Source organism: Thunnus thynnus, chromosome 6, assembly GCF_963924715.1.
Source record: "Thunnus thynnus chromosome 6, fThuThy2.1, whole genome shotgun sequence".
In the NCBI taxonomy this organism is placed as follows: Eukaryota; Metazoa; Chordata; class Actinopteri; order Scombriformes; family Scombridae; genus Thunnus; species Thunnus thynnus.
In genome coordinates, this window is record NC_089522.1 from 14,790,890 (window position 1) to 14,812,617 (window position 21,728).

A 21,728-nucleotide genomic window follows, 5' to 3' on the forward strand; every position below is an offset into this window, starting at 1 on the left:
TTTCTAAAATGGTTTGAAGGCAACTAGCAGGTTGAGGATTTAGCTACAAGCTTGCCCTTATTAAGACAGCCATCCAACTATTTGTGTCCTTAAAACAGACTTTGTTTTTAAAGGAGCGACGCCACAACTGCATGTCCACAGTGTGACAGTGGAAGGAAATACATCCAGTATTTTTGACTGATCTGACAAAGATGAAGCATGTAAATAGAGAAAAGGATGAGATGCTGCCTGTGTTGACCGGTACAGAGCTGTGCCATTAATACAACTACAGCCTGAAGGAGATTGATCAGGATGTCACAGTCCACCTTTAAAAGAAAGATGTGACATCTGAGAGGAGAAAAATAGTAGTCAACAGCTAGAATGAGATTATTTAAGAAAAGCAATGATTCATGTTTAATTCCTTGAATCCACACTGAAATGTGTCAAAAATATTGTTGTGAATTAAATAGGGGGGATTTCTTAAGGACTTTCTCCAAATTCGGGAGTGATTTTAAATTGTCAGGTCGACTGTCTTGACTCAGCTTTCCCACGTTCTCTTTGTAGAGGCTTAATGATATTATTCAGCCAAGGTTGAGTCTAGGATTTCTCATCTTGAGAGGGGCAAGGTGGTTAAAATGTTGGTTAAGCAGGTGCACAGAGAAATAATCTCCTCTGAAAGTAACAGAGATGGGGAAGCTCCCTATTGAACAAGCAAAAAGGGGAAGCAGCAAAAGTAAAGTGACAATGGAAACGTCCATACAGCAAGTACTTGGAAAAAAAAACCAGAAGAGCTCATGTTAGAGTTAATTAAAGGAAATGAGGCATCAAACACACAATTGTCCTGTGATGAGATAAACAGATATCAGCTATTTTGATATCCAGGACATAATACAAAATTTCAAAACTAAAACAAGAGTATGACCTGTTTCATGTAGCAGGTCATTGACAATCTGAACATGTTAAAACGATTTAGATACATTCATAAACTCATGAACAAGCAATATTGTTAATGATTCATATCTATTAGGCTGCAGGGAGGTGCAAGAACTGGAATTTGGGATGCACTGCTGATGAAAAACTGGTAGCTTTGTAGTCATCATGTGATCACTTTTAAAACCTGCACAAGGAATTGTATTTGTTCAGTAAAAAAACAAAGTTTATACTTATTTTTATAGCATTACAGCTCTCAAATGCAAACATTTCCCCTCTCCTCATTTCAGTCATTTATCTAAAAGTCTCTTTTCTTCGTCCTTGACTGCTCGGTGAGTAATGTACTTACATTTGCTCCGCTCATCCACTGTCAAATTCAGTCTCTCATTGCTATGGCAACATTTTAGACATGACTTCCCTCAAGGCTTCAGTGTAAACTCAGTGTGGAAATATTTCAGTTCAATAAAACAGCCTTCAGCTTGAAATGTTCTCAGAGTCAAACCTAAAAAAAAAAAAAAAAAAAAAAAAAAAAATCTAGAGAGGGAGGGATGCTGATGTGCTCGTGGTGCCAGAAGGGGGCGCGTTTATCAAAGGTTGCAGAGCATCAATCTGTATTTACATGTTATAGAAATGATAGATTCTGTAGTTGATGGAGATTAAATATTCAACTCATTACACAAAACAAATTAGGAAAAAATACTTTATTAAAAAAGTATGGGTCTAGATAAAACAAGCCAATGTTGTTTCTTACAATCACACAGACCAAACATTTGCATTGCTCAACACAGTGGAGTAACAACCCTTCAAACCATTAGTGAAAATATTACACAGAACATAAATTCATACCACTTCTCAAAGAGTCTAAACACACGACCTTTGATTCAACGTAAGTGACGTAAAGTCGAGAAAAACTTTCATTTACATTAAATACAAATTCAAAAATAAATTAATTTCTTCTTGAAATGAAAATTTCAGCATGGCTGAAATACAACATTTACATTTCATAACCTTTCAATGATTACACCTTCTTCTGAGAAGAAATGCACACACGTCATTTTACACATCAAGCACAAATGCACAAGTCTGAATACACTATGTTGAAAGGTTACACTCAATTTCTAAACATTAGACAATTCCCAGTCATTTAGATTTATTTTCAGTAGCAACTTTTAGTTTTCCCAGAAACTTAATTTTTAGTTTTTTTTTGTTTTAGTTCTTTTTTTTTAACACTTCGGCTCAAAATACACTCTTCCAAACAAATTGACAAATGCACTTTAAATGAGCACAAAATTAAATTTGCATAAGTGTCTTATGTGAGAAAAATCACATAAACTCAGTAATTGCTCAAGAAAAAAAATCCTCACAAAAATTAAGGTGGTCATTTTACACCACAATAAATTTCATGTGGAAATAAAACAAAACAAAGTCTGACTACATCTGCTTTCTGCATGAAAGGCATGAACTGTAACCTGTTTATATACACATCTTAAACATGCCCAAAATTTACAACCTTTTGTAAATCATTTGTTCAACATACACACAATAATCAAAACATCTGTGCTCTTCATTTCTAATAGAACAAGTGCAAGTCACATATTCAAAATACAACACAACCAAACAAAAAACTGAAAATACAATTCAGAAAACCAGGTGCAAAAATCATTACAATTCTATATGTAGACAAACACAAAATGTCTTGTTTAACTTAGTTCACAGCTCAGTGAGAAGTAAAACCTCTGCCTGATTACTGTGCTGCCTTCAGGAAATATGCTGAAATCATGTTCATGTAAACATGATTTTAATAGATTAGAACTAACATTTTCTTGTTATTGCACTTGACCTTTTTAGGAGTTTTGCCACTTAAAAACCAGCCTGTGAACAAGATGTTTGAAAAGAGAAATATTTCTGTAGTGAATGATTGTGACCTGCGTCACTTTGGTAGGAGTTATAAATAACCATCATATTACAGATGATGACTGTAAATCATATCAGCAAACATTGGAGTGAATATCTTGTATGAATCAGTTCACAGCTGAGTGAGGAGTGAAACTTCTACTGATCATTTTGCTGCCTTATGCAAATGATCATGCAAACGGAAACATGATTTCTTTTTATAGATGAGAACATTTTTGGATTGTGAACATTTAAAGTTTTGCCCCTTTATAAACTAACTTGTGAACAGGATGTCTCTAAGAACGTCCTGTATGAATGAGTTCACAGCTCAGTGAGGAGTTAAACTGTTGACCGTTCGTTTTACGAGGGCATTTAAAACCTCCCCGTCAGCCCGATTCCAAGGGCAATTTTACATTTTTGGGGGCCATTTTGCCCCGAGCCCCTGTTAATTTCCAACCCTGCTGATGTGAACAGGATGTCTATAGAAGGTGAAATGTTTGGTGAAAGAACCATTTCTGTAGTGAATGACTAACACGCCACTTTGTTAGGAGTTATAAATGACCATAATATTACAAATGTTGACTGTAAACCGTATTAGAAAACACTGGGATAGAGCTCGACACTCTTTCTCAGCTCAACAAACAAACAAAGACAATGGCAAATACCAGTGCTGTGAAATGACGACTTCACAAAAGTGAAAATCTGTACAACATCTCTACAATGAGCTGCTTAATGCTTTTTAGATTTTGGCAATTGTAGAGAACCAGAATATTAATTCAGCTGGAAGAGGTCACAATCAGTATAAGTAAGACATGACTGTGTTCAAGCAGCATTGACTGAACAGTGCATGTTATTGCACATTTCACAGCATGGTTTTTAAAATGCCATCAGGCATCAGTACAAAGAACTGAGCCTTTTAAATGAAATACTCCTGCACCTGTGTTCATGTAAGAGGTGGAGTGACATAACAAAAGACTAACAAGATCTGACCACAAAAACCATCATCTGTATTTTCACCAAGCACCAGCCAACAAGATGTTTTCTGACGTTGCTGATTGACCTGCAGGTCTACGGGAACGACAACCAGAGGCTGACTCACTCTGAAGGTCACAAGAGAACAGCAGCGAACCCATCAACAGCTCACATCCAGTTGTACATACAGAGGCAGGCGAAGAACAGGTTGGCACTAAGGCTCGCTAATAAAATCCCCGACCACAAAAGTCGCTTGTAAAAACCTGAGGATGTCAGAGAGAAAGCAAATTAATTTAATGAGAATCATCATACAGCAGCATCAATGTAGCGTGAAGGTTTTCCATTTTGTGTAAATCTTTCGTAGTTTTGTTAGTCAGCCAATATATTCACTGTCTCGGACCATTTTAGATACATTTCCTAAAACCATGGCGGTTTAATTTGAGACCAGTGTATTTTGAGCAAACACAGAATGCCTCAAACAGACTTTTAAAAAAAAAAATAGGCACTGGCCGCTCTGACACTGATCTTAAAAAGAGGGTCAGGTATCAGCCAAACATCACAAATCCATATTAAATACAGAGGAAAAAAGGACTGAAGCAAACTGATAGATGTGCAATGTTTAGACACTACTGTGTCTTCATCAGCATCAAAACGGACAAAGATAAGGTAAATACATATAGTCCACCTAGAATAGGTGTGCTACCGTCATTGGATAGTTAGCTGAACTGGATTTCAGATCTACTGGATGACGGATCGAAGGGTGCGAGTTGCCATTTCCAATGTCCAAGTGCAAGTACAAGTAATGCATCCATCAGATATACTAAAGGTGACTTAAGAGGAAACAAAGACTCAGCTGTTAAATGTGTGAATCCAAAATGCCTCTTCAGAGCAGTGAGTTGATTATGTCACAGCTCTAGGAGAGGGTGGGATTTTTTCTATTCTCCAGACTTTTAAATGATGATGCAGAACCATGGTAACCTGTGCATGATGTCGTGCAATAACATAATCCGTGTTTTATGCAGTTAAATACACCAGACCACAGGGACATTTCTACATGTAGATAACATGTGTGCTGCTGCAGTTTAAGAAAAGACTATGGTGTATTCTTTTGGTATTTGGTGTCTGATGGGTTTGAACATTGTGTACAGCATCCACAGCAGAAAAAACCTGATTGATTTGGCAACCAGGAGACAGTGTTAGGTGGTTTACCGGAGCCTCTACAGCTAATGCGCTTGGGTAGGTTGTTCAATCGTATGACAATCAACAGTTAGCAAGCTGTTAGCCAGGTGATTCAAGTCGGACCGTAGGCTTCATAGAACCAGGTAAAATGACCTTTTCATCTTCTAATCTTAATCTGTATAAACTCTAGAACAGGTGACACTAAAGATGAAAAAAATTAATTATATTGGTAACCCTCAAACGTTAGAATAGCTCACTGTTGTGCTGTAAGCTAACCTATCTTAATGATGCACAACATAAAGATACTGTCCAGGCTTTAAGTATTTGGACAGTTACATTTTTGTTCATCAGGCTCTGTGCTTCAGGACATTCAATTTGAAATAAAGTAATAGATATTACATTAAAGTGCCAAGTCTCAGCTTTAATTTTAGTGGGTTTACATCAATATTGAATGAACTGAATTACTACTTTTACAGAAGCAGAGTGTTCAGAGAGATTATGGAAAGCACTGCGGAAACTCCGTCACATCAGAAATATGAAATGGGAGACAAAGTGCACAACGAGTGAGTGGAAAGGAACAGGATTTGTAATGAATCAGGATGTTTGTCAGACATGGATAGAGGACATTCAGCAAGGACAGGAGACTGCTGACAATAACAGGGAACAGAAGAAATGAGCTGAGAATGCAGAAGGAAACAGAGCAACACACAAATACAGAGATTCAGTGGTGCAGGGCAGGGAACTGATGAAAAAACATGAGTTAGTTGGTGAGTGTTTAAGTTAGGGATGAGAGACAGAAGTGCATTTCTACCAGATGGGTGTGCACCTTCAAAACAGACACTCACTGAACTGTAGCTGGAGGTTTTGAGGAGTTTTAAGTGTCAGAGCTGAAAAAGGACTCACTTGAATGTGCTACAGAGTGTCTTTAGCTACTTGAGGTAGTGATTTGTCAAAAGACTGTGGACACATTATTCTATGGATATAAAATCTGCATTTCTTTGGGGAATGGATAAATCATGTGACATTTACTTTTCCTGGGCTGACAGTGAAGGAAGATTATGGAGCTCAAAAAGTGTCTATGGTCTGGCAGATGCTTCACTATGCTGGTACAACAGATTAAAGGAAATTATGCTGAGTTGCTGCTGGCAACATCAGGACTGCACACTAACTGGGATACTTGCCTGTCATGTGAATGACTTTATGTAGTGGGGCACACAAATTTTCTCCATAACAGTAAAACCTCATCTCTATGTCTGAAGATTCTACCAGGTCATGTATATCAAAAAAGAGTTGAGTCAAGGGCAACTGGACTCGAAGACTGAAGAAGACATTTCGCCTCTGATCCAAAAAAGGTTCTTCAGTTTTGACCAAGTTCTAATAAACTAGTAGGGCGTCCCAGGCATTGTCTAGCAGTTGTTTGTTTCCTCCATGTATAGGCCTGCACATGCCTCGTTGCATTGGACTACGCTAAATTGCTCCACTTGTATTTGGGTGTGTGGTAGGGTGGACTAACTTCTGTCTCAGTGTGATACTGGCCTGGGTTTGACAAATAGGGATGTGATGCTTTTTGAAGCTCCTCCTGAGTTTCTAAGATTCACCGTCCATGCATGAACAACGTTGTTGCGTTTGTTCTGTTCTTCTCCGCCTGCAGTTTTGGTGTTCTTACGGGATATTGTTGCCATTTTTACATAAGTACAGTTAGGGTAGCCACAAGTTTTTAAGGCTTTCTCAAGGTGTTCTCCTTGGTCTCGGTGCTTGTAGGCACATTGTCAGCCTAGCCCAGTTTGTGTTCCAGTGGGCGGTGAGAGTCAGAGAGGAAGTACTGGTTCATGTGCGTTTCCTGTATACTCAAAGGCTCCTGCTCTGTTCTCTTCAGTGCTCCTGATGTCCTCGTGTGATCTTGATGTTGCGGTCCAGTTGATGTGTTCTGAGAAGGCTTTCACTTCCTGAGTTTCATTTTGACCCATGTGTTGTCCACGTATATGAACCGGTGGTTAGGTGCTGTTCCCTCTATGGAGGTCAGGGCTCTGGCTACTTCCTCCATGTAGAGGTTAGCCACAATGGGAAACACTGGTTAACCCATGGCACAGTCATGCAATTTTCTGTAAAAGCCCTCGTATTTGAAATAGGTGGTGTTCGAGCAGAGGTCAAACTGGTCTTGCATCTGGGCTGAGCGTGGTTCTGTTGCTAGTCAGAACTAAAAGAAGCCTTTTGTATGAGATGTGAACCGTGTTCAAGAATCTACAAGTCTGGTTGCTCTTGACTCAACCCTTCTTGAAACACCTCATGTTAGACCTACATTCAAAGTTAAACATGAGGTGCATGACAACTTCTATGATGTGGGGACAGACTCTGTGACCTTTGACAGAAAGTGCAAATACATTCAGCATATGCAGCCCATACGGATCCTTTACAAGCTGTACAAGACTCATCTCTGTAAGGAGGAAAAGGTTCAACTGTCAAAGCATGAAAAGCATGAAGATGCAACAGCACAGACTATTCATGAATCAAACACAATAGTGTGCAAACATAAGTCCAAGAAGGTAGTTCTGAACTTGTAACACTTGGGCAGAGAGTGCTCTGATGATTGTATTCAGCAAAGTCTCATTTTAAAATATTTCAGATGGGGGCACTTGAGTTCTCACCCCTCTCTTGTCAGGCAAAGAGTCAAGAGAACTGTACGGACCACACTTGATGGTGAAACACTGGCCATGTCATGAAATTGATAGTGCAATCTTTCTGGTTACGCTCTTGTGAAATGACTACCGGTGATGCTGTTTGAACATGCTACACCAATAACCTAAATTAATAATAAAAATAATAAAATAATTCACTGGTTGATACACAAAGTCAGTCATTGAGAAAAGATTCTGTCTGGAAATGAGCAGCAACAAAGAATTTATCTAAATTCAAAAGGTTGAACGAGTCCTGTGGCACAACTCAGAAGAACAACTTGCCTTACCAAAATGGGGGCATTAGCTCTCCAGTTAGTTGAGGCATTTAGTGAATGACGTGAGTGAATGATAGAAACTTGATTAACAAAGTCAGTCTTCTAAGTCACGTAAAAAGGAACTGAATACAGGAGGCCTATTGAAATATGCAGTGTTGTCTTATTTTTTTGTTGTATTTTCTGTTTACAAAAAAGGAAGTCTCAAGGCTTCAGCACAGGACTGGGAATAAATGCTTTTTTGGGGGGGAAAGAGGGAGTTTGTTAAGTTCCACGTATTAATATGCATTTATAGATATGTACGTTTACAATATTTTGTACTGGTTGCATTATATTCAGTTGCTCAAATGACTGCCTGCATGAGAGTATACATGTTATCTGGTATTGGGAAGAAGTAACAGGATGTGGTGTTGTTGCGCATGAAGCGTGTTGTGAACATGGCCATCGCCAATAAAGCAGTTGTCGTATCTGCCACTGTCCATAGCTGTGCCACAAGATTACAAGTAATATGGATACAGATACTTGGAAAAGTTAAATGTGAGAGAAATTTCTGACAGTGTTAATAAGAATTTATTTGAAGGCAAAATCCCATCTGGACGTTTGTTGAGGTAATGAGAGAGAGAGCGTCAAGACCTATTTCCTGAATTTTGGATGCGTTCAGGCTCTGCACATCTAGAGTTACCAGATTATAATCTAGTTCACATTTGAACTTTTGAACTGATAGTGTTAAGTTTTATCAACTGTGTCCCCAAGATAAAAAAAGGGAAACTTGAGACAAACGTCTTTATGAAGAAGTCAACATATTGTAATAGAGGCTCAGTAAGATTACTAACGCTTGCAAGTCATTTATTTTTGTTATGACCTTTAAAGACTTATGAAAATAAAATGCAGATAACGCTATTGTACATCACTATGCACAGACCAACCACGGCTCTGCAGCGTCATTGAAGTTTCGGGGAATAGAAAAATTCTCACACTCTCCCAGAGCAATGACTCACCGCTCCGCAAAGGCATTTTGGATTCACACACTTAACAGTTCAATCTGTCCTGTTTCCTCTAAAGTTATTATACTTGATGGGTGCATTACCTGTAACTTTATTTGATTTTTGAAACTGTAAAATGCATCTGTTCTTTTGTTTCTGATGTGTTTATATTTGCATGAGTTGCCGTAGCCAATGTCCATCATCCTGCCGGAAGGACGACCAGCAGCACTCCATCAATCAGGCCTTGATGGTAGAGTTGCTAGACGGAAGCCACTCAAGTAAAAGGTATGATAGACCACTTGGGAGTTTGCTGGCATTTAAAAAGGACTCAGAGCATGTTAACTGTTTAAAAATATGTTTCAATACTGCATTTTGCAGGCAAACAAAAATTGATTCAAATCGAGAATCGACCCAAAGATGGAAAAAAATAATCAAGATTTTATTTTTTGGCCATATTGCCCAGCCCTATTAGAAACTGTAAAGCAGACTGGGATTTCAACTCTATTTTAAAAGGCCAAGAAACATCATGAAGTTGTTATAAAACAAAAAATCAAATGGGATTTCAAGCAGATTGACGTGTCCCTGCTATGTTTAAACTAGACTGCTTACCTTTTGGAGAAGGGGGGGTCTCTGACTCCTGTGTTGTAGTACCAACCAAACAAGCGGAGGACTCTGAGGAGCTGCTTTGCTTCTCCTTCTCACTCACACCATCTCTTAATATGGAATTCAAATCTGCAATACATGAAGAAAAAGATACAAACATTGAAACATGAAGTTATTAGGAACAGTAAGAAAACAATTGTGATGGGGAGACAGAGCTGAATTTTACATTTGATTTAAAAGGTATAACCCTCCCCAGCCTTATTTACATTTTTGTTGGACCCTCCTTTTGACAGTGAAAAAAGCTGAATGAGGTTTATTAGGATCGGTTTGTGGATTGAAGAAAACGTGCACGCAGATTTGATCATATTGAAACTGTAAATAGCCACAGTCGACATGATTGATTTCATTGATCAGAAGAATAAATAGCAGCATGTGATACCTTTATTTCCCATGGTCCTCTATTTTTTTTTAACACAATAAATCCACCAAGAGAAGGCTGAAATAATTTAAGACCCTCCTTGCTCTCACAAAGTCAGCCTACCCTTCCTTCAACAAAGATAAAAATTATAAAATTAAATACCTTCGTCCTTTTTCAACTCACCTCCCACCAAGTAACAACTGTACAGTCCCTTAAATACTAAATTTAGGATTTTTATGAATTTTTTTTTTTTATATCACTCAATTTTTAAACTTTGTGATCATTTGAAATAACTGACTTTGGGTTTAATAGACATAGCCATTTTACTCTTAGAGCCACCACTTGTAGAAATTGAAAATGCTTTACTTTAATGTACTCTGGTGGTAGAGATAGACAATGCATGTCGCTACAAACCCCCCTTCAACAAACATTTTACTCAGAACCGTTTAACCTCTGCTTTACGTACCTTGTTGGATCTGGAAGGGTGATATCGAAGGTGAATAGCAGCCGCTGTAAATGGAGGAAGTTTGCTCTACATGTGAGGAGGACATGTGAAAACATGGCGACACAGGTGGAGACATGAGCGTGGCTTCGGCCTCAGTTGAGAAAAGTCGGAGTTTCCTGCCACTGATGTTGAGTCGAGCAGGGCTGATGAGAGGGCGGCGTTGTCTGGCAGAACCGGAACTGGAACTAGCACTAGCCGAACCAGATACTGAGGGAGGTGGAGAGGGGGCTGGGGATGATGGGCGGCTCACTGACTTCAGTGAAAAGTAGTCTGTGCCAAAAAGCAGTGAGAAATGTCAAATCAAGTGCTTTGAAATTGTTAAGGATTTTTCATGATATAGGATTTAGTGGAGATCACAAAATAATCAAAAAGGAGTTTTGATACCTGAGGACGGGGAGGCTGGTCTGCTTCCGCTAAACAGGTAACCAGAATCTGAAATCAAGACAAATACATATGTAATCACACCATTCATCACCACCATGAACCAGGGCTTTCTTTCCCCTACATTAATCAGTGTTTTTCATGTTAATGCAAAAAAGATTATTCACAGTGCCAATATCAAAGAAAACACAACTCTGCAGATTTTTTAATTCTTCGTTTTGGCTTTACAACACACAGTTTCTGTATAGTTGACCTGCTGTGTGACATTTCCATGAGTAAGAAACTCTGACGGTCTGAATAAAAGCTAATGTTGGTCTGTGTCTGATAGACCTAAAAGTAGACAACTTTGTACAAACATGTCAGGCCATGTGTCATTATGTGGGTAATCTGATAGCATGTTTACATACACATGTAGTAACCTGAAAAAGTTACTGTAAATCCGTGTACGCATGCAGCAGGTCATTTTGGTCAACCATGGTTTACGTTTTTTAACTAATATAGTAGATGCTGCTTTCTAACTTCTATTTGTGGTGTGTGAATGTCAGAGCAGACTAACAGTGCAGTGAGAGGAGAGAAAAGGCAGACAGACTGTCTCAGTTTAGGATGGAATTATTTTAAATACGAGGACGCACCGCTCCGTGTAATCATCTCTCTCCTTTCATCCAGCAGCTCGACTGTGCTTTCCCTCTCTGCAGTCTGTTATGCGTGTGCATACTTGTAAACGAGTAACAAGGTTTCTCATTTACATGGCATTTAAGAAATCAGCTTACTGGAGAAAATCAACTGTAATCAGGTTACTCAAGTGCAGGTAGAAGTAATGAGATATGTGGTGGTGGTCTCTTTGTCAGGTTGTTCTGATGTTTTCAGCCCCCTAGTGGTAAAAATTGATAAATGCGGCTTTAGATGGAATAAGGCCAATCAACCCTCTACTTGGGTCATATTTTCGTAATACATACATATTCATTATTAGTTAAATGCATATTCTTATGCAAGGTCATCATACTATATGCAAAACGGAGGATGAATAGGTCAGGCTGGAATATCAGCTTATTGCGGATATAATGGAATCAGTGTGTATGTGGACTGATAAGTAAAAGTTGTTGCAGTACAGAAATGCCGAAGTTATATCTGAGGTCACCTAGAAACTCTGTCTCTATTATAGTTTTGCCTTAAGAGAGCACTGATAACTTAAAAATTGTAAAATGTTAAATTATGTGTTTAAAACAAAATTTAAAAAAACACCTCTGCATAAAAACGACAGTGCTTCAGACATCTTTTCTAGAAAGTCTTTGCCCTGTTTGGAAACAGGGTTGTGACCCAATTATTTGACAAGCAGCAGAAACTGAAAGTAAAGCTACTGAATCTAATCAATTATAAATCTTGTCTGTATTCAAGGCTGTACACAGCAAGGAGAAACTCAAGATCAAACATGTCTGAGTAGCTTTGGGAGACAAGAACTGTAGACACAAGTAGGCCAAATACATTTGCCCCCGTTGGCTTTGTGGGGAGTGACCAGCCGCTTGAAAAATACATTTTAACTACCATGTCAATTATCTTCTGCAAATGTTTTGAGTAATGAGACAAGTAAATGACTTGGGCTCTTAATCTAATCACATGCATCTTCAGATTACGCCAAAAGGCAAAGCAAGATCGACCAATATCAGATGACTTGTGTTTCATCTGTGAACTCAAGATGAATGAAATCATTTTAATGTTACCTGTCGAGGCGAAGGAGGGGACGGTGCCAAGGCTCAGGGCTCTACTGAGACGCTCGAGCAGAGAGGAGGGGGAGACCTTGCGCTCACGGGGACTCCTCTTTTGGCGGTTGATGAGCTTGGAGATGTTAGGGGGCGGAGTGGGGATGAAAGTGTCTGCCATGCCAGGGGAGAACGAAGGAGATTGGCTGCTGAAGGGCGGGACCGCAGGGCTGCCAGGAAGGTATCTGCAACACAAAGGCATCATAATGTCTTCTGTCGTAATGTCTACCATATTGTTTTGTGCAAAAATATACTGTTGGACGCAGACTCTGCAAAGAACATTATAAATAGTTCTGTAACGCCACTGAATTTTCAATTTGTTATTTTTGTCTGTAGATGTGATACATCTATTCCAGATGTAAACATCCAACATTCTTGACATTAAAAAAATAACCACTGAGTTTTATAAGTACTACAAGCAGTGCCGCCTTGGCAGTCAATCAGTGTATAATCATTGTAACATACTGCTCTGACAACCACTTAGTGTAAGCAGTGTATTTATGGCGCCACTGACATGCTGCTGCAGCTGTCGGGCAACACGCAGCAAGTGCCTTCAGAACAAAAGCTCTAAGAGAAATGCTGCCCAGCAATACAACTTAGTTCTTTCACATTTCCTCAACACACAGTCAGTGGCCCGTACGTGTTACGATTCAAAGTAGTTCCTATTCAGTGGCAATCAACCTTAATCATAACACACACACACACACACACACACACACAAAAACAATTGCAGCACTCTTGATCGTCATTAAACTGACATTTTTTTCCTTTAAGTCCAATTCTATGTTCAGTACCAGTCAAAAGTTTCTCATTTAAGTGGGAAGGTGTGTCCAAACTTTTGACTGGTACTGTGTGTAACTATGGTACCATTTCAAAAAGTGGACAGACAGTGTCTTTGTGTGGATGAAAAAAAAAACAAAAACAAAAACAAAACAAACAACAAGGCATATCCTTTCATCAGCTGTTTATTATATTCCATATACAGCAAACAACCCTTTCAAAACAGGAGCCTGACATTAAAAGCATGACACCCAATTTCAAGGATCTAAACACCCCAAACACAATTTAATTGGGTATATTGCAGGAAACCTTTCAACATGGACGGAACTACATTTGAGGCTGCTACAGAATATATAAACATAAAGTCATAATATTGAGATGTATTTGATTAGCTTATTTATACTATAGTTTGGGATTGCAAACTATTGCTTAATTGTGTAAAAATTAGCAAGATTTGGAAGAATATCTATTGGGTTTTTTTTGAAGTACTGGGTCTTTTGGTGTTTCTGCAACACAAATTGCTAAAAACATTATCACATTTGTTAGCTACATTCTGGATATCAATAGTTACAGTGCTATTAAAAAAATTAACATTCACTTCATAGTAAAAAGGTAGTTCTATAGCTATGACTAAAAACACAAAATATGTTTGTGGCACTCATAATGTTGCAGCTGCATCTGGCAGCTTAAATGTTTGAATGTAGTGCTTCTATAGTTAAATGCTTGACACAAATTAAGGTTAACAGTCATACAGCTTATAAAAAAGGTAGATACATATTCAAGCTACACATTATGTAGATATAACACAACAAACACATACTGGGCGGGTCTATAGTGAACACAAAACTTTTTGTACAGCATGGAAAACTGGCAAAGATAATACTTTAAGTTGTACCATACTATAGCTGCAACAATTATTGTCATTACTGATTATTCTAATTGTTTACTTGATGCATCAACAGTCTATGGCCATAATAACTTGCCAGAGCCCAAAGTGACGTCGTCTAATCTCATGTTTGGTCTGAACAACAAACTAGAAGCAGCACGTTTGGCATTTTTGCTTAAATGACTGAAACGATCAGAGGATTGGGTAATGAAAATAGTTGCCAATTAATTTTCTTGTGATTGACTAACTGACTAATCATTTCAGCATTATACCTTACATATGCAAATAGATGTAAAATATATATAGCTGAAATATTATCTTGTCAAGAGTTTAAGATGCAACTTGTCATATGATGCAGTTTATGAAAGGTTAAAAAAAAAGGAAGTGACTCAGCGTTATTATACTGTTTTATCAGGCTACAGTACTGCATAGCACAGTATCTCAGCTACAAAACTTGGGTATTACTCTGTATGAGAAGTTAAACAGAGTCAGTTTCCTCAAAAACTTTACAAACTGCATCTTAAACATTTTCCATCTAGCAACAGAATTTCACTATTTAAAGCTCTGGTTTGAGAACATAACTCCATCTACAGGACAGCACAACATGCAATTTAAACCCTATAGTTACAGTACTCTACCCACCAAATACAGTCTACAAACACTACAGCTGTTATTTCAGTACTTTTGGTTTGTAATACAAATTACTGTTGAATAAATATCCCTCCTACTGAAGCATTTATAATTGAAAACAGAGGTTAACAGATACTGTACCAAGGGAAAGGTGAAATGTTAGCGCATGGAACTAGTACGTCTATCAGTGTGTTTAATCCATCGACATGTTAGAACGCTGATAAAGGAAAGTTTAATATTATTGTGTAGCAGTGATAATACTATGAATCAGTAGGAGACGGGATAATGAAATTAATTCTCTAGCTGCAACTGATAATGCAGCATTTAAATTTTTTAAATTAGCACAAAGTTTTATTCAAACAGAATATTAAAAACATGGCGGTCCAACATCTCAGTTGGAACAACAGAATCTTCGGATAGAAAAAATAAATAGAAACCTACCCTGTTTAAACCGTGCAAGACCAGTATTTCTAATACTGATGAGTTTGTAGTGATTAATGTTGCAAAAGGGCAACTTGTAAAGTAAAACTTAAATGACACATTGTGTCATAAAAATTTGATTCTTTGACTCAGCGGAGCAGTTTGCTTGCAGTTCTGCATTAGACTCGAAACATTTCTTGCATGACTATATTCAGTTGCAGGGGGTGAACACTTCATGTATGTTTGTATGTTCCAGCACTGATACAACAAGGTCACCAAACCACTAGTAAGGCATGATTACTTTGAGCAAATGCCAAGACAAGCTAAGTAGCTGACAGGTATTCACCTAGAGGCACCGTTTTAAATCATCAGCTATTGGCACAGCAGAAAGTAACAAAAACATCACACAAACACTAACATTATAAAATGCAAAGTGTTTTGCAGGGTGTATTGTCTTACAGTCAAGAAGGAAAGTGTGATCCAACCGGATATCACAAGCACCAGATTACGACAACGAGGACGGGAGAGAAGCAGCAAACGGTTTGGGAGTAATGACGGACTTTGGGGAAATATTGATGAACTCGTGACTGCGAACTAACGCGTTTTAACACTGCTTCAATAAAAAGAAAAAATGTTAGTTACAACTAATGATTAAAATATGCAGAATTTATACGCAGAGGCTGTAAGGATGAGAATGCAACACAGCCACTTCCCTACAAACGTAACCACACATCAGACGCAGAAATCCTCCAGCTTCGACTTGAGAACTGATCGGTTTCTTCAGCACTGATGTTGTGTTCTTCAGTAGGGCCCGCGGTGTCTTTACATATTAGTATTTCATGCAATGAGCTGTAGTTAGTAAATGATTTTCAACCAACAGCAACACCAGACTGTTATAAATGAGTACATTCAAAAACGCTTTAAAACATCCCGGTACAGAGTAGATTATAGTTTAGTTTAATACTAGTGAAGTTTTCATTGTTATAATCCCACAATATGGTTTTAACTTGTCTATTGCATTTGTTTTAACTCTGAAGGTCAGAGAAGTCATCACACATTTGTTTTGGTTAATAAAGTATAAGCAATGTAATCAGTCATAAATAAATAAACATGGTACAATTTCCTATAAATCCCATTCTTTAGTGTACTTAAAGGTCATCTTGAGAGTTAGGAATCATGTAATAAGTAGTTATTGAGAAACCTACATTGATCAAATCTGACCAATTCCTAAGAGGTTGTTCTAGTCAGTTTCTCTCATTGATACAATCAAAAAATAAAAAATCGTATTATTCACTATTCTGTTACCAACCAGAGGGACTAAGAATTCATCTTATTGTTCAACAATACCCTTAACTGCTAATGTTAACCTGAAATTTTACATGCATCAGATGAATCTAGACCAACGTGAATTTATGTTTGCAGGCGAGGTTTTGATGTGACATAATGAAGGGAGCAGGGTGTGTTTGATTACCCTGCAGATTGGTAACAAATCAGAATTCGGTCACATATTAAATGCTAGTATTTTGTATCCATTATAAAAGTGTGGCCGGACAGTTAATCCTATGTTTATAGTTTGCCGTTCACATGCCATAACCACAGTCATTCACACACGGCAGCAAAAGAGGGCAGTTGGGAGTAAAAAAACAAAAAAAGGACAGTGAATAAAAAACTTCATGTTTTGTTCTTTTTAGGAGAATTAAAAACAGAAATCGGAAACATCTTTAGATCGATGACTGTGCTTTGATCTGCTTCTAAAGATCAAATATTTCATGGAAACAGGACCATTTCCACAACCCCATGTCATGAGTACAATTATAACATCACTGCTCAGGTTCTGACCTTCGATATCTGGTTCTTCGTAGACCCTGGGGTTTGCGAGTTGCAACAGCAGCGGCAAAGCTGACTAGGCAACAGAGGGAGGTAATGCTGAGCTTGGCTGTGTCCATCCAGCTTGAGGCAACATTGAAGTAGCTCTCACTCAGGTGCAAGCATAGGATGAGGAACCACAGGACAGAGGCCACAGCATCAATTCTTCTCAACCTGAAAATGCAGGAATAGATTGAATTATTGAAATCTATATAAAAGTTTCATGCTTAAATTCACAGTCTGGGATCACCGTTCCAAAATAGAGGTGTGAATTCTTACCTCACAGGTCCTGCTATGAAGATAGCAGAGAGACAAGTCAACAGGCCAACAGAGACAACAGCCATCTGGTTCTCCTTTCCATACTGCCACACCAGCTCAGCATTTTCTATGGCCATATCTGGGAGCAGCTCCAGCAGATTCTGCCAGACATTCATGCTTTCGTCGCTTTTGTTGTTGGGTGTGGAGTCATTGAGGGGTTTTGGAGGAACGACCCCTCCGGTCAATATCTGTTGGCCACTAGAGGAAGCCTGCTGGTCGGTCAATCCACAGAAAGATGTGGAAAGTAGGAAAGCACAGATCAGGAAGGCGAGGGCTCGTAGCAGTATGACCCCCATTGGAGCAGACACAGAACAGGAGCTCTGTAGGAAAGAGAACATGTTTTCAGTGTGGATTCTGACATTTCCACACACAAAGACCAATTCTAAAATGTTGTATGTTATTAACAGGAAACTGTGTGCAAAACTGGCAGATTCATGTTTTTTCCCCCCATTTCAACCATTTTCAACCTGAAATTACAGCTTGTTTTGTGCAAAAATACACCGAGGAAAACATCCATATACACATTAAATTCATCAAATTTCATCTAGAGAATGCCATTTTTCCCAAAAAGTTAAAGCTTTACTCGGCCGAACAATGCTGGGTGACTTTTAAAAAAAGTTTGTTTGTTGACGATTGGCTGTGCTAACAATGGAACTATCAGTTCAGCTTTGAGCACATTCGCAAAAAAAAAAAGTTGAGTTAGTAATTATAACCCATGCAAAATAAACGTTAAAATAAATGTTCAAATTAAGGAAGTTTCTGTTTCCAAAGCTAGAGAGGAAACTTAAATTTTAAAAAAACAAAAAACAAACAAAAAAAAAGAAAATAAAATAGATGCTTGATTAGGTCTCTGCTGGATATTCTGCATGTTTAATTTACTAGAGGCTGAGACATTTAAAAATGTGAGTATAACTTTTCTAATAAAACGGTACAGTGGCCTTTCCTTTTATTTATTATCAGCTCAATCAGCATATTAAGATCTATTAACATCAGTTCATGTTATACTGAGCAGCAGTGAAGGAGTAACTATGGCCCCTTTCACACATGCACTGCAACCCTGAAGTTATCTGGACATTACCCTGAGGAGCTGTATGTGTGAATGCAAATGTCCGAATTAGTCGGACCAGACATTAAAACGGACTATAACCTGACAGCCCCCTAGTACAAAGTCCATGTAATGTCCATTTGAGCCCATGTGTGCATACAGCAGTGAATTCTCCGGAGAAATCACAGGAGCTAGTGGGCTACAACTACAATAAAAACTGTAAATGCAACTAAATCTGCCAGTAAGGGAGATGACACGAGCAATTTATCAAACTGTTGAACAAGCAGAACATAAACTTAGATATGAGGTCTGAGTTCCAGTTGTCAACCCTCTCATTCACAGCTGCCATTTTACACATGCAGCTGGCGTTGGATTTATGCAGCAGGCCAGCTATGCTGTGTTGTTTTGACTGAGCCTGAACGCCCTGCTGTGAAGCTAACGCTAATGGGAGAAAATATAAGCCATTTTATTTCTTGAAAAACTTAAAAACACTTAATTACAACCGCAGTGTACTTTTTGTGTCATGTCCTGCTTCCTACACCCCTCAACTAAATCAAACAGTATTTCCAGTAGGTGAGAACACGTCAGACAGACAATCCTGCTTTGTGCTACATGTGTGAAAGAGCAAATCCGGAAAATGTCCGGACTTGATTCTCCACAATTCGGAGTTCACATGTGAACTTATGTGACAGAATTCCAGTACAGATTATGTACATGTAAATTTTCCAACATAAGACCATTTCTGCCACAAAAAGTTGTTATATCTTTGATATAATTATCTGATTTAGACATTCACCACAGCACAGGGTTATCCATCAAGCCTGAGGGGGATTCAGTGCTATGTTTCATGTAATTTCATTCATATATTGACAGTCTGTCAAGAGTCTACGGTTCTGGATTACTCTGACCTTTATGAAGTCCTTGATAGTATCCCGGGTGTGTCGAAGGTGATGGCTTAGGAGCACGGTTCGAAGTTGGCGGTTTTGGTATTTGATGTAGTACTCCACTGCTGCCTGACATGGCGGGCATAACTTATAGGTCTGCTCCAGGTGGTGCTTGTAGGCCTCAATTTCCTCATCATAGTTTTCCTACAAAAGAAATGAACAGTAATAAATTCGATGTTTACAGACTTCAGACATGGTATCAAAAAAGAGAGTGTTGCAGTGAATGGAAAAGAGCAAAATACATACATCATCTCTTGGGATAAATGAGGCCAACTGCTTGATCTTTGCAGACTGGTTCTTATTGCACTTCTTGCACAGCAGCATCTGAGAGTTGACCCACTGCAGTGTGTTAGGTGGCACAGCTGAAGGAAGACTACCAGACACCCCATGGTTCAGATCCTCCATGTACTGAGCAGGGATGGGTTTGTTGTAATCCCCATTCTGATTAAAAAAAAAAGAAAAAAAGATTCACTACAGCTTTTTGACATACAATGACAATAATCAACAGGTCATATACTTGTCAAACTTACATCCTGGAAACCGTTGTACTGGTCACAGTTGGGACAGTCCCAGCAGTTCCTGTTCCCATAGGGTACCACTGTATCCTGATTACAGAACCAGCAGTTCACATTGGCATTGACCGGCTTCTTTCTGCAAGTAAGATATAGCATGACACTGTTAATCAAACCTGCTGACACATGTCTGAGGTCCAAACATTTCCTAAAGTGGAATTCAGAGAGCACATGAGTCCTTGGTGTGGCTCCAGAGGGAGCATTGATATCATTACTACATAAATGTGGCTCTTCTTCTTATATACAGTGAAATAACTGGAGCACAGACTACGAGCATGTCCTGTTAAAGTCCTTGACGGGCAAAAGTTTGGGAAGCCCTGTTGATATTTAGCTAATGCACAGATTAGTAATAACGTTAAGACAACATTTAATAACATTATGACACTCCGTTCCAAGGATACAATAGTTCTTAAGTCATCAAAACTAAAATATCTGTGTTTCAACTTGTGTAAAATGACGATTTATCTTAACATTTGAGTCACAAAACTACCATGCACTAAGTTAGTTAGCAAAACAGCTAGCAAAGTTAGCGCTAGCTAGCGTTGACAGTTGGACTACTCTTTGGAAACGGGAGATACATTTGCACATTTTTTGTTAGCGACATTACTCGTTGAACGTCACAGTTTTGAATCGGCCATGCACATTTTGAAGCCAGCATGCTAACTCGAAACAACTTGGACGTAAATCACGCTACAAACATGCCGCAAAGCCTTGAACTTACCTGGTAGCAATTTTGTATATCAGCGCTCCGCCGGCGGCAAACGCCGTGGCGCCGACTCCAGTGTACATTATCTCAGGATATTCCAACAGAAGATGGCTGAACGTCTGCATTTTTGCTGAAATTGGCAGCAAATTAGCAAACAAAAACAGCAAAATGTAGTGTTTTTATTATAACACGAAACGCGGCGCGAGGGGGCACGCGGCAAGCGATCCCCTTTTGTTCACGCCCATGTAACGGAAGCGGAATCACGTCACTGCCTGGACGCGTTCCAATATGATTGATTCATCCTTTGTTGTTGACTGCACCATTCACTAAAACTGATCATATGCAAACTATTACGTGAGTCTAAACGTTTTTGGCCACGTGCTGAGTGTTTTAGGCGATTGACTTTGTTACATTTGGAATCAGTTACAAGTTTGTTGAATTTTAAGCCACGCGCAGTGTAGCAGACAGGAAGTACGATGTGTGTTGGAATGTGGAGTTTCTGTCTTGTTTTCCCTCCCGTCGTTCAAACCCCTGATAGGTCAATAGCCAACACATGTAGCCTTACGTCTACCCTAATACTAAACGTTACGTCTCTTGCAGAAAAAACAAACTCTTTACTTTAGAAAAAAATGGGTTAATCCGTCTTTCAATTAACATGTTGTCCAGTTCAATTATGCTACTTTCTCCAATAGGTACCATTAGTTATTGATCCTGTCAGATGTCATACTTCTGTCATGACAAAAACAAGTGATTGATTCGTTATCATCCTATTCAGAGTTGGAAGACTTTGGAAAAAAAAAAAAAAATTTAATTTTTTTTTTTTTTTTTAACAATTTCAACAAAGCTAGTATTAGTTCGAAAGATAAACTGTGTCCGCTCTATAAATAGGCAAATTAATTAATAGGACAATCAATCATTGAAGCTTACACACTATATCTCTAAAACTTTAATTAGGAAAGGTACATACACTCAAACAGAAGTAGCTATAGCCTTTGTTTACTATGACTACTACTA

General features: G+C 38.5%; 1 protein-coding gene across 2 annotated transcripts; it reads right to left on the reverse strand.

Annotated features, from left to right (window-relative positions):
- Nucleotides 1–1,595: 1,595 nt before the first annotated feature.
- Nucleotides 1,596–20,950, reverse strand: tmem201 (transmembrane protein 201). 2 transcript variants are annotated; one of them, XM_067591969.1, is made up of 11 exons: nt 20,730–20,950; nt 19,967–20,087; nt 19,683–19,877; nt 19,401–19,580; nt 17,409–17,767; nt 17,103–17,303; nt 12,509–12,732; nt 10,794–10,841; nt 10,371–10,679; nt 9,493–9,615; nt 1,596–4,037 (listed from the first exon to the last, which is right to left on the reverse strand). In XM_067591969.1, exons 1-11 carry the CDS (start codon nt 20,837–20,839, stop codon nt 3,943–3,945), a joined length of 1,965 nt encoding a protein of 654 aa, XP_067448070.1. In that variant the 5' UTR covers nt 20,840–20,950; the 3' UTR covers nt 1,596–3,942. The 2 variants fall into 2 exon arrangements, with proteins under 2 accessions (XP_067448070.1, XP_067448071.1); XM_067591970.1 differs by lacking the exons at nt 1,596–4,037; nt 9,493–9,615; nt 10,371–10,679; nt 10,794–10,841; nt 12,509–12,732 and having other exon boundaries at nt 13,497–17,303.
- Between the last annotated feature and the right edge of the window lie 778 nt (nt 20,951–21,728).

What these genes read in the sequence shown, in the direction of transcription:
- tmem201 (XM_067591969.1), bottom strand. Translation starts at nt 20,839, where the DNA reads ATGCAGACGTTCAGCCATCTTCTGTTGGAATATCCTGAGATAATGTAC. An exon ending in CTATCAAGGACTTCATAAAG is followed by an intron (nt 17,768 to 19,400) that starts GTCAGAGTAATC and finishes TCTTTCCTACAG; the next exon opens with AGCTCCTGTTCTGTGTCTGC. An exon ending in CCCCTCCTTCGCCTCGACAG is followed by an intron (nt 10,842 to 12,508) that starts GTAACATTAAAA and finishes TCTTGATTTCAG; the next exon opens with ATTCTGGTTACCTGTTTAGC.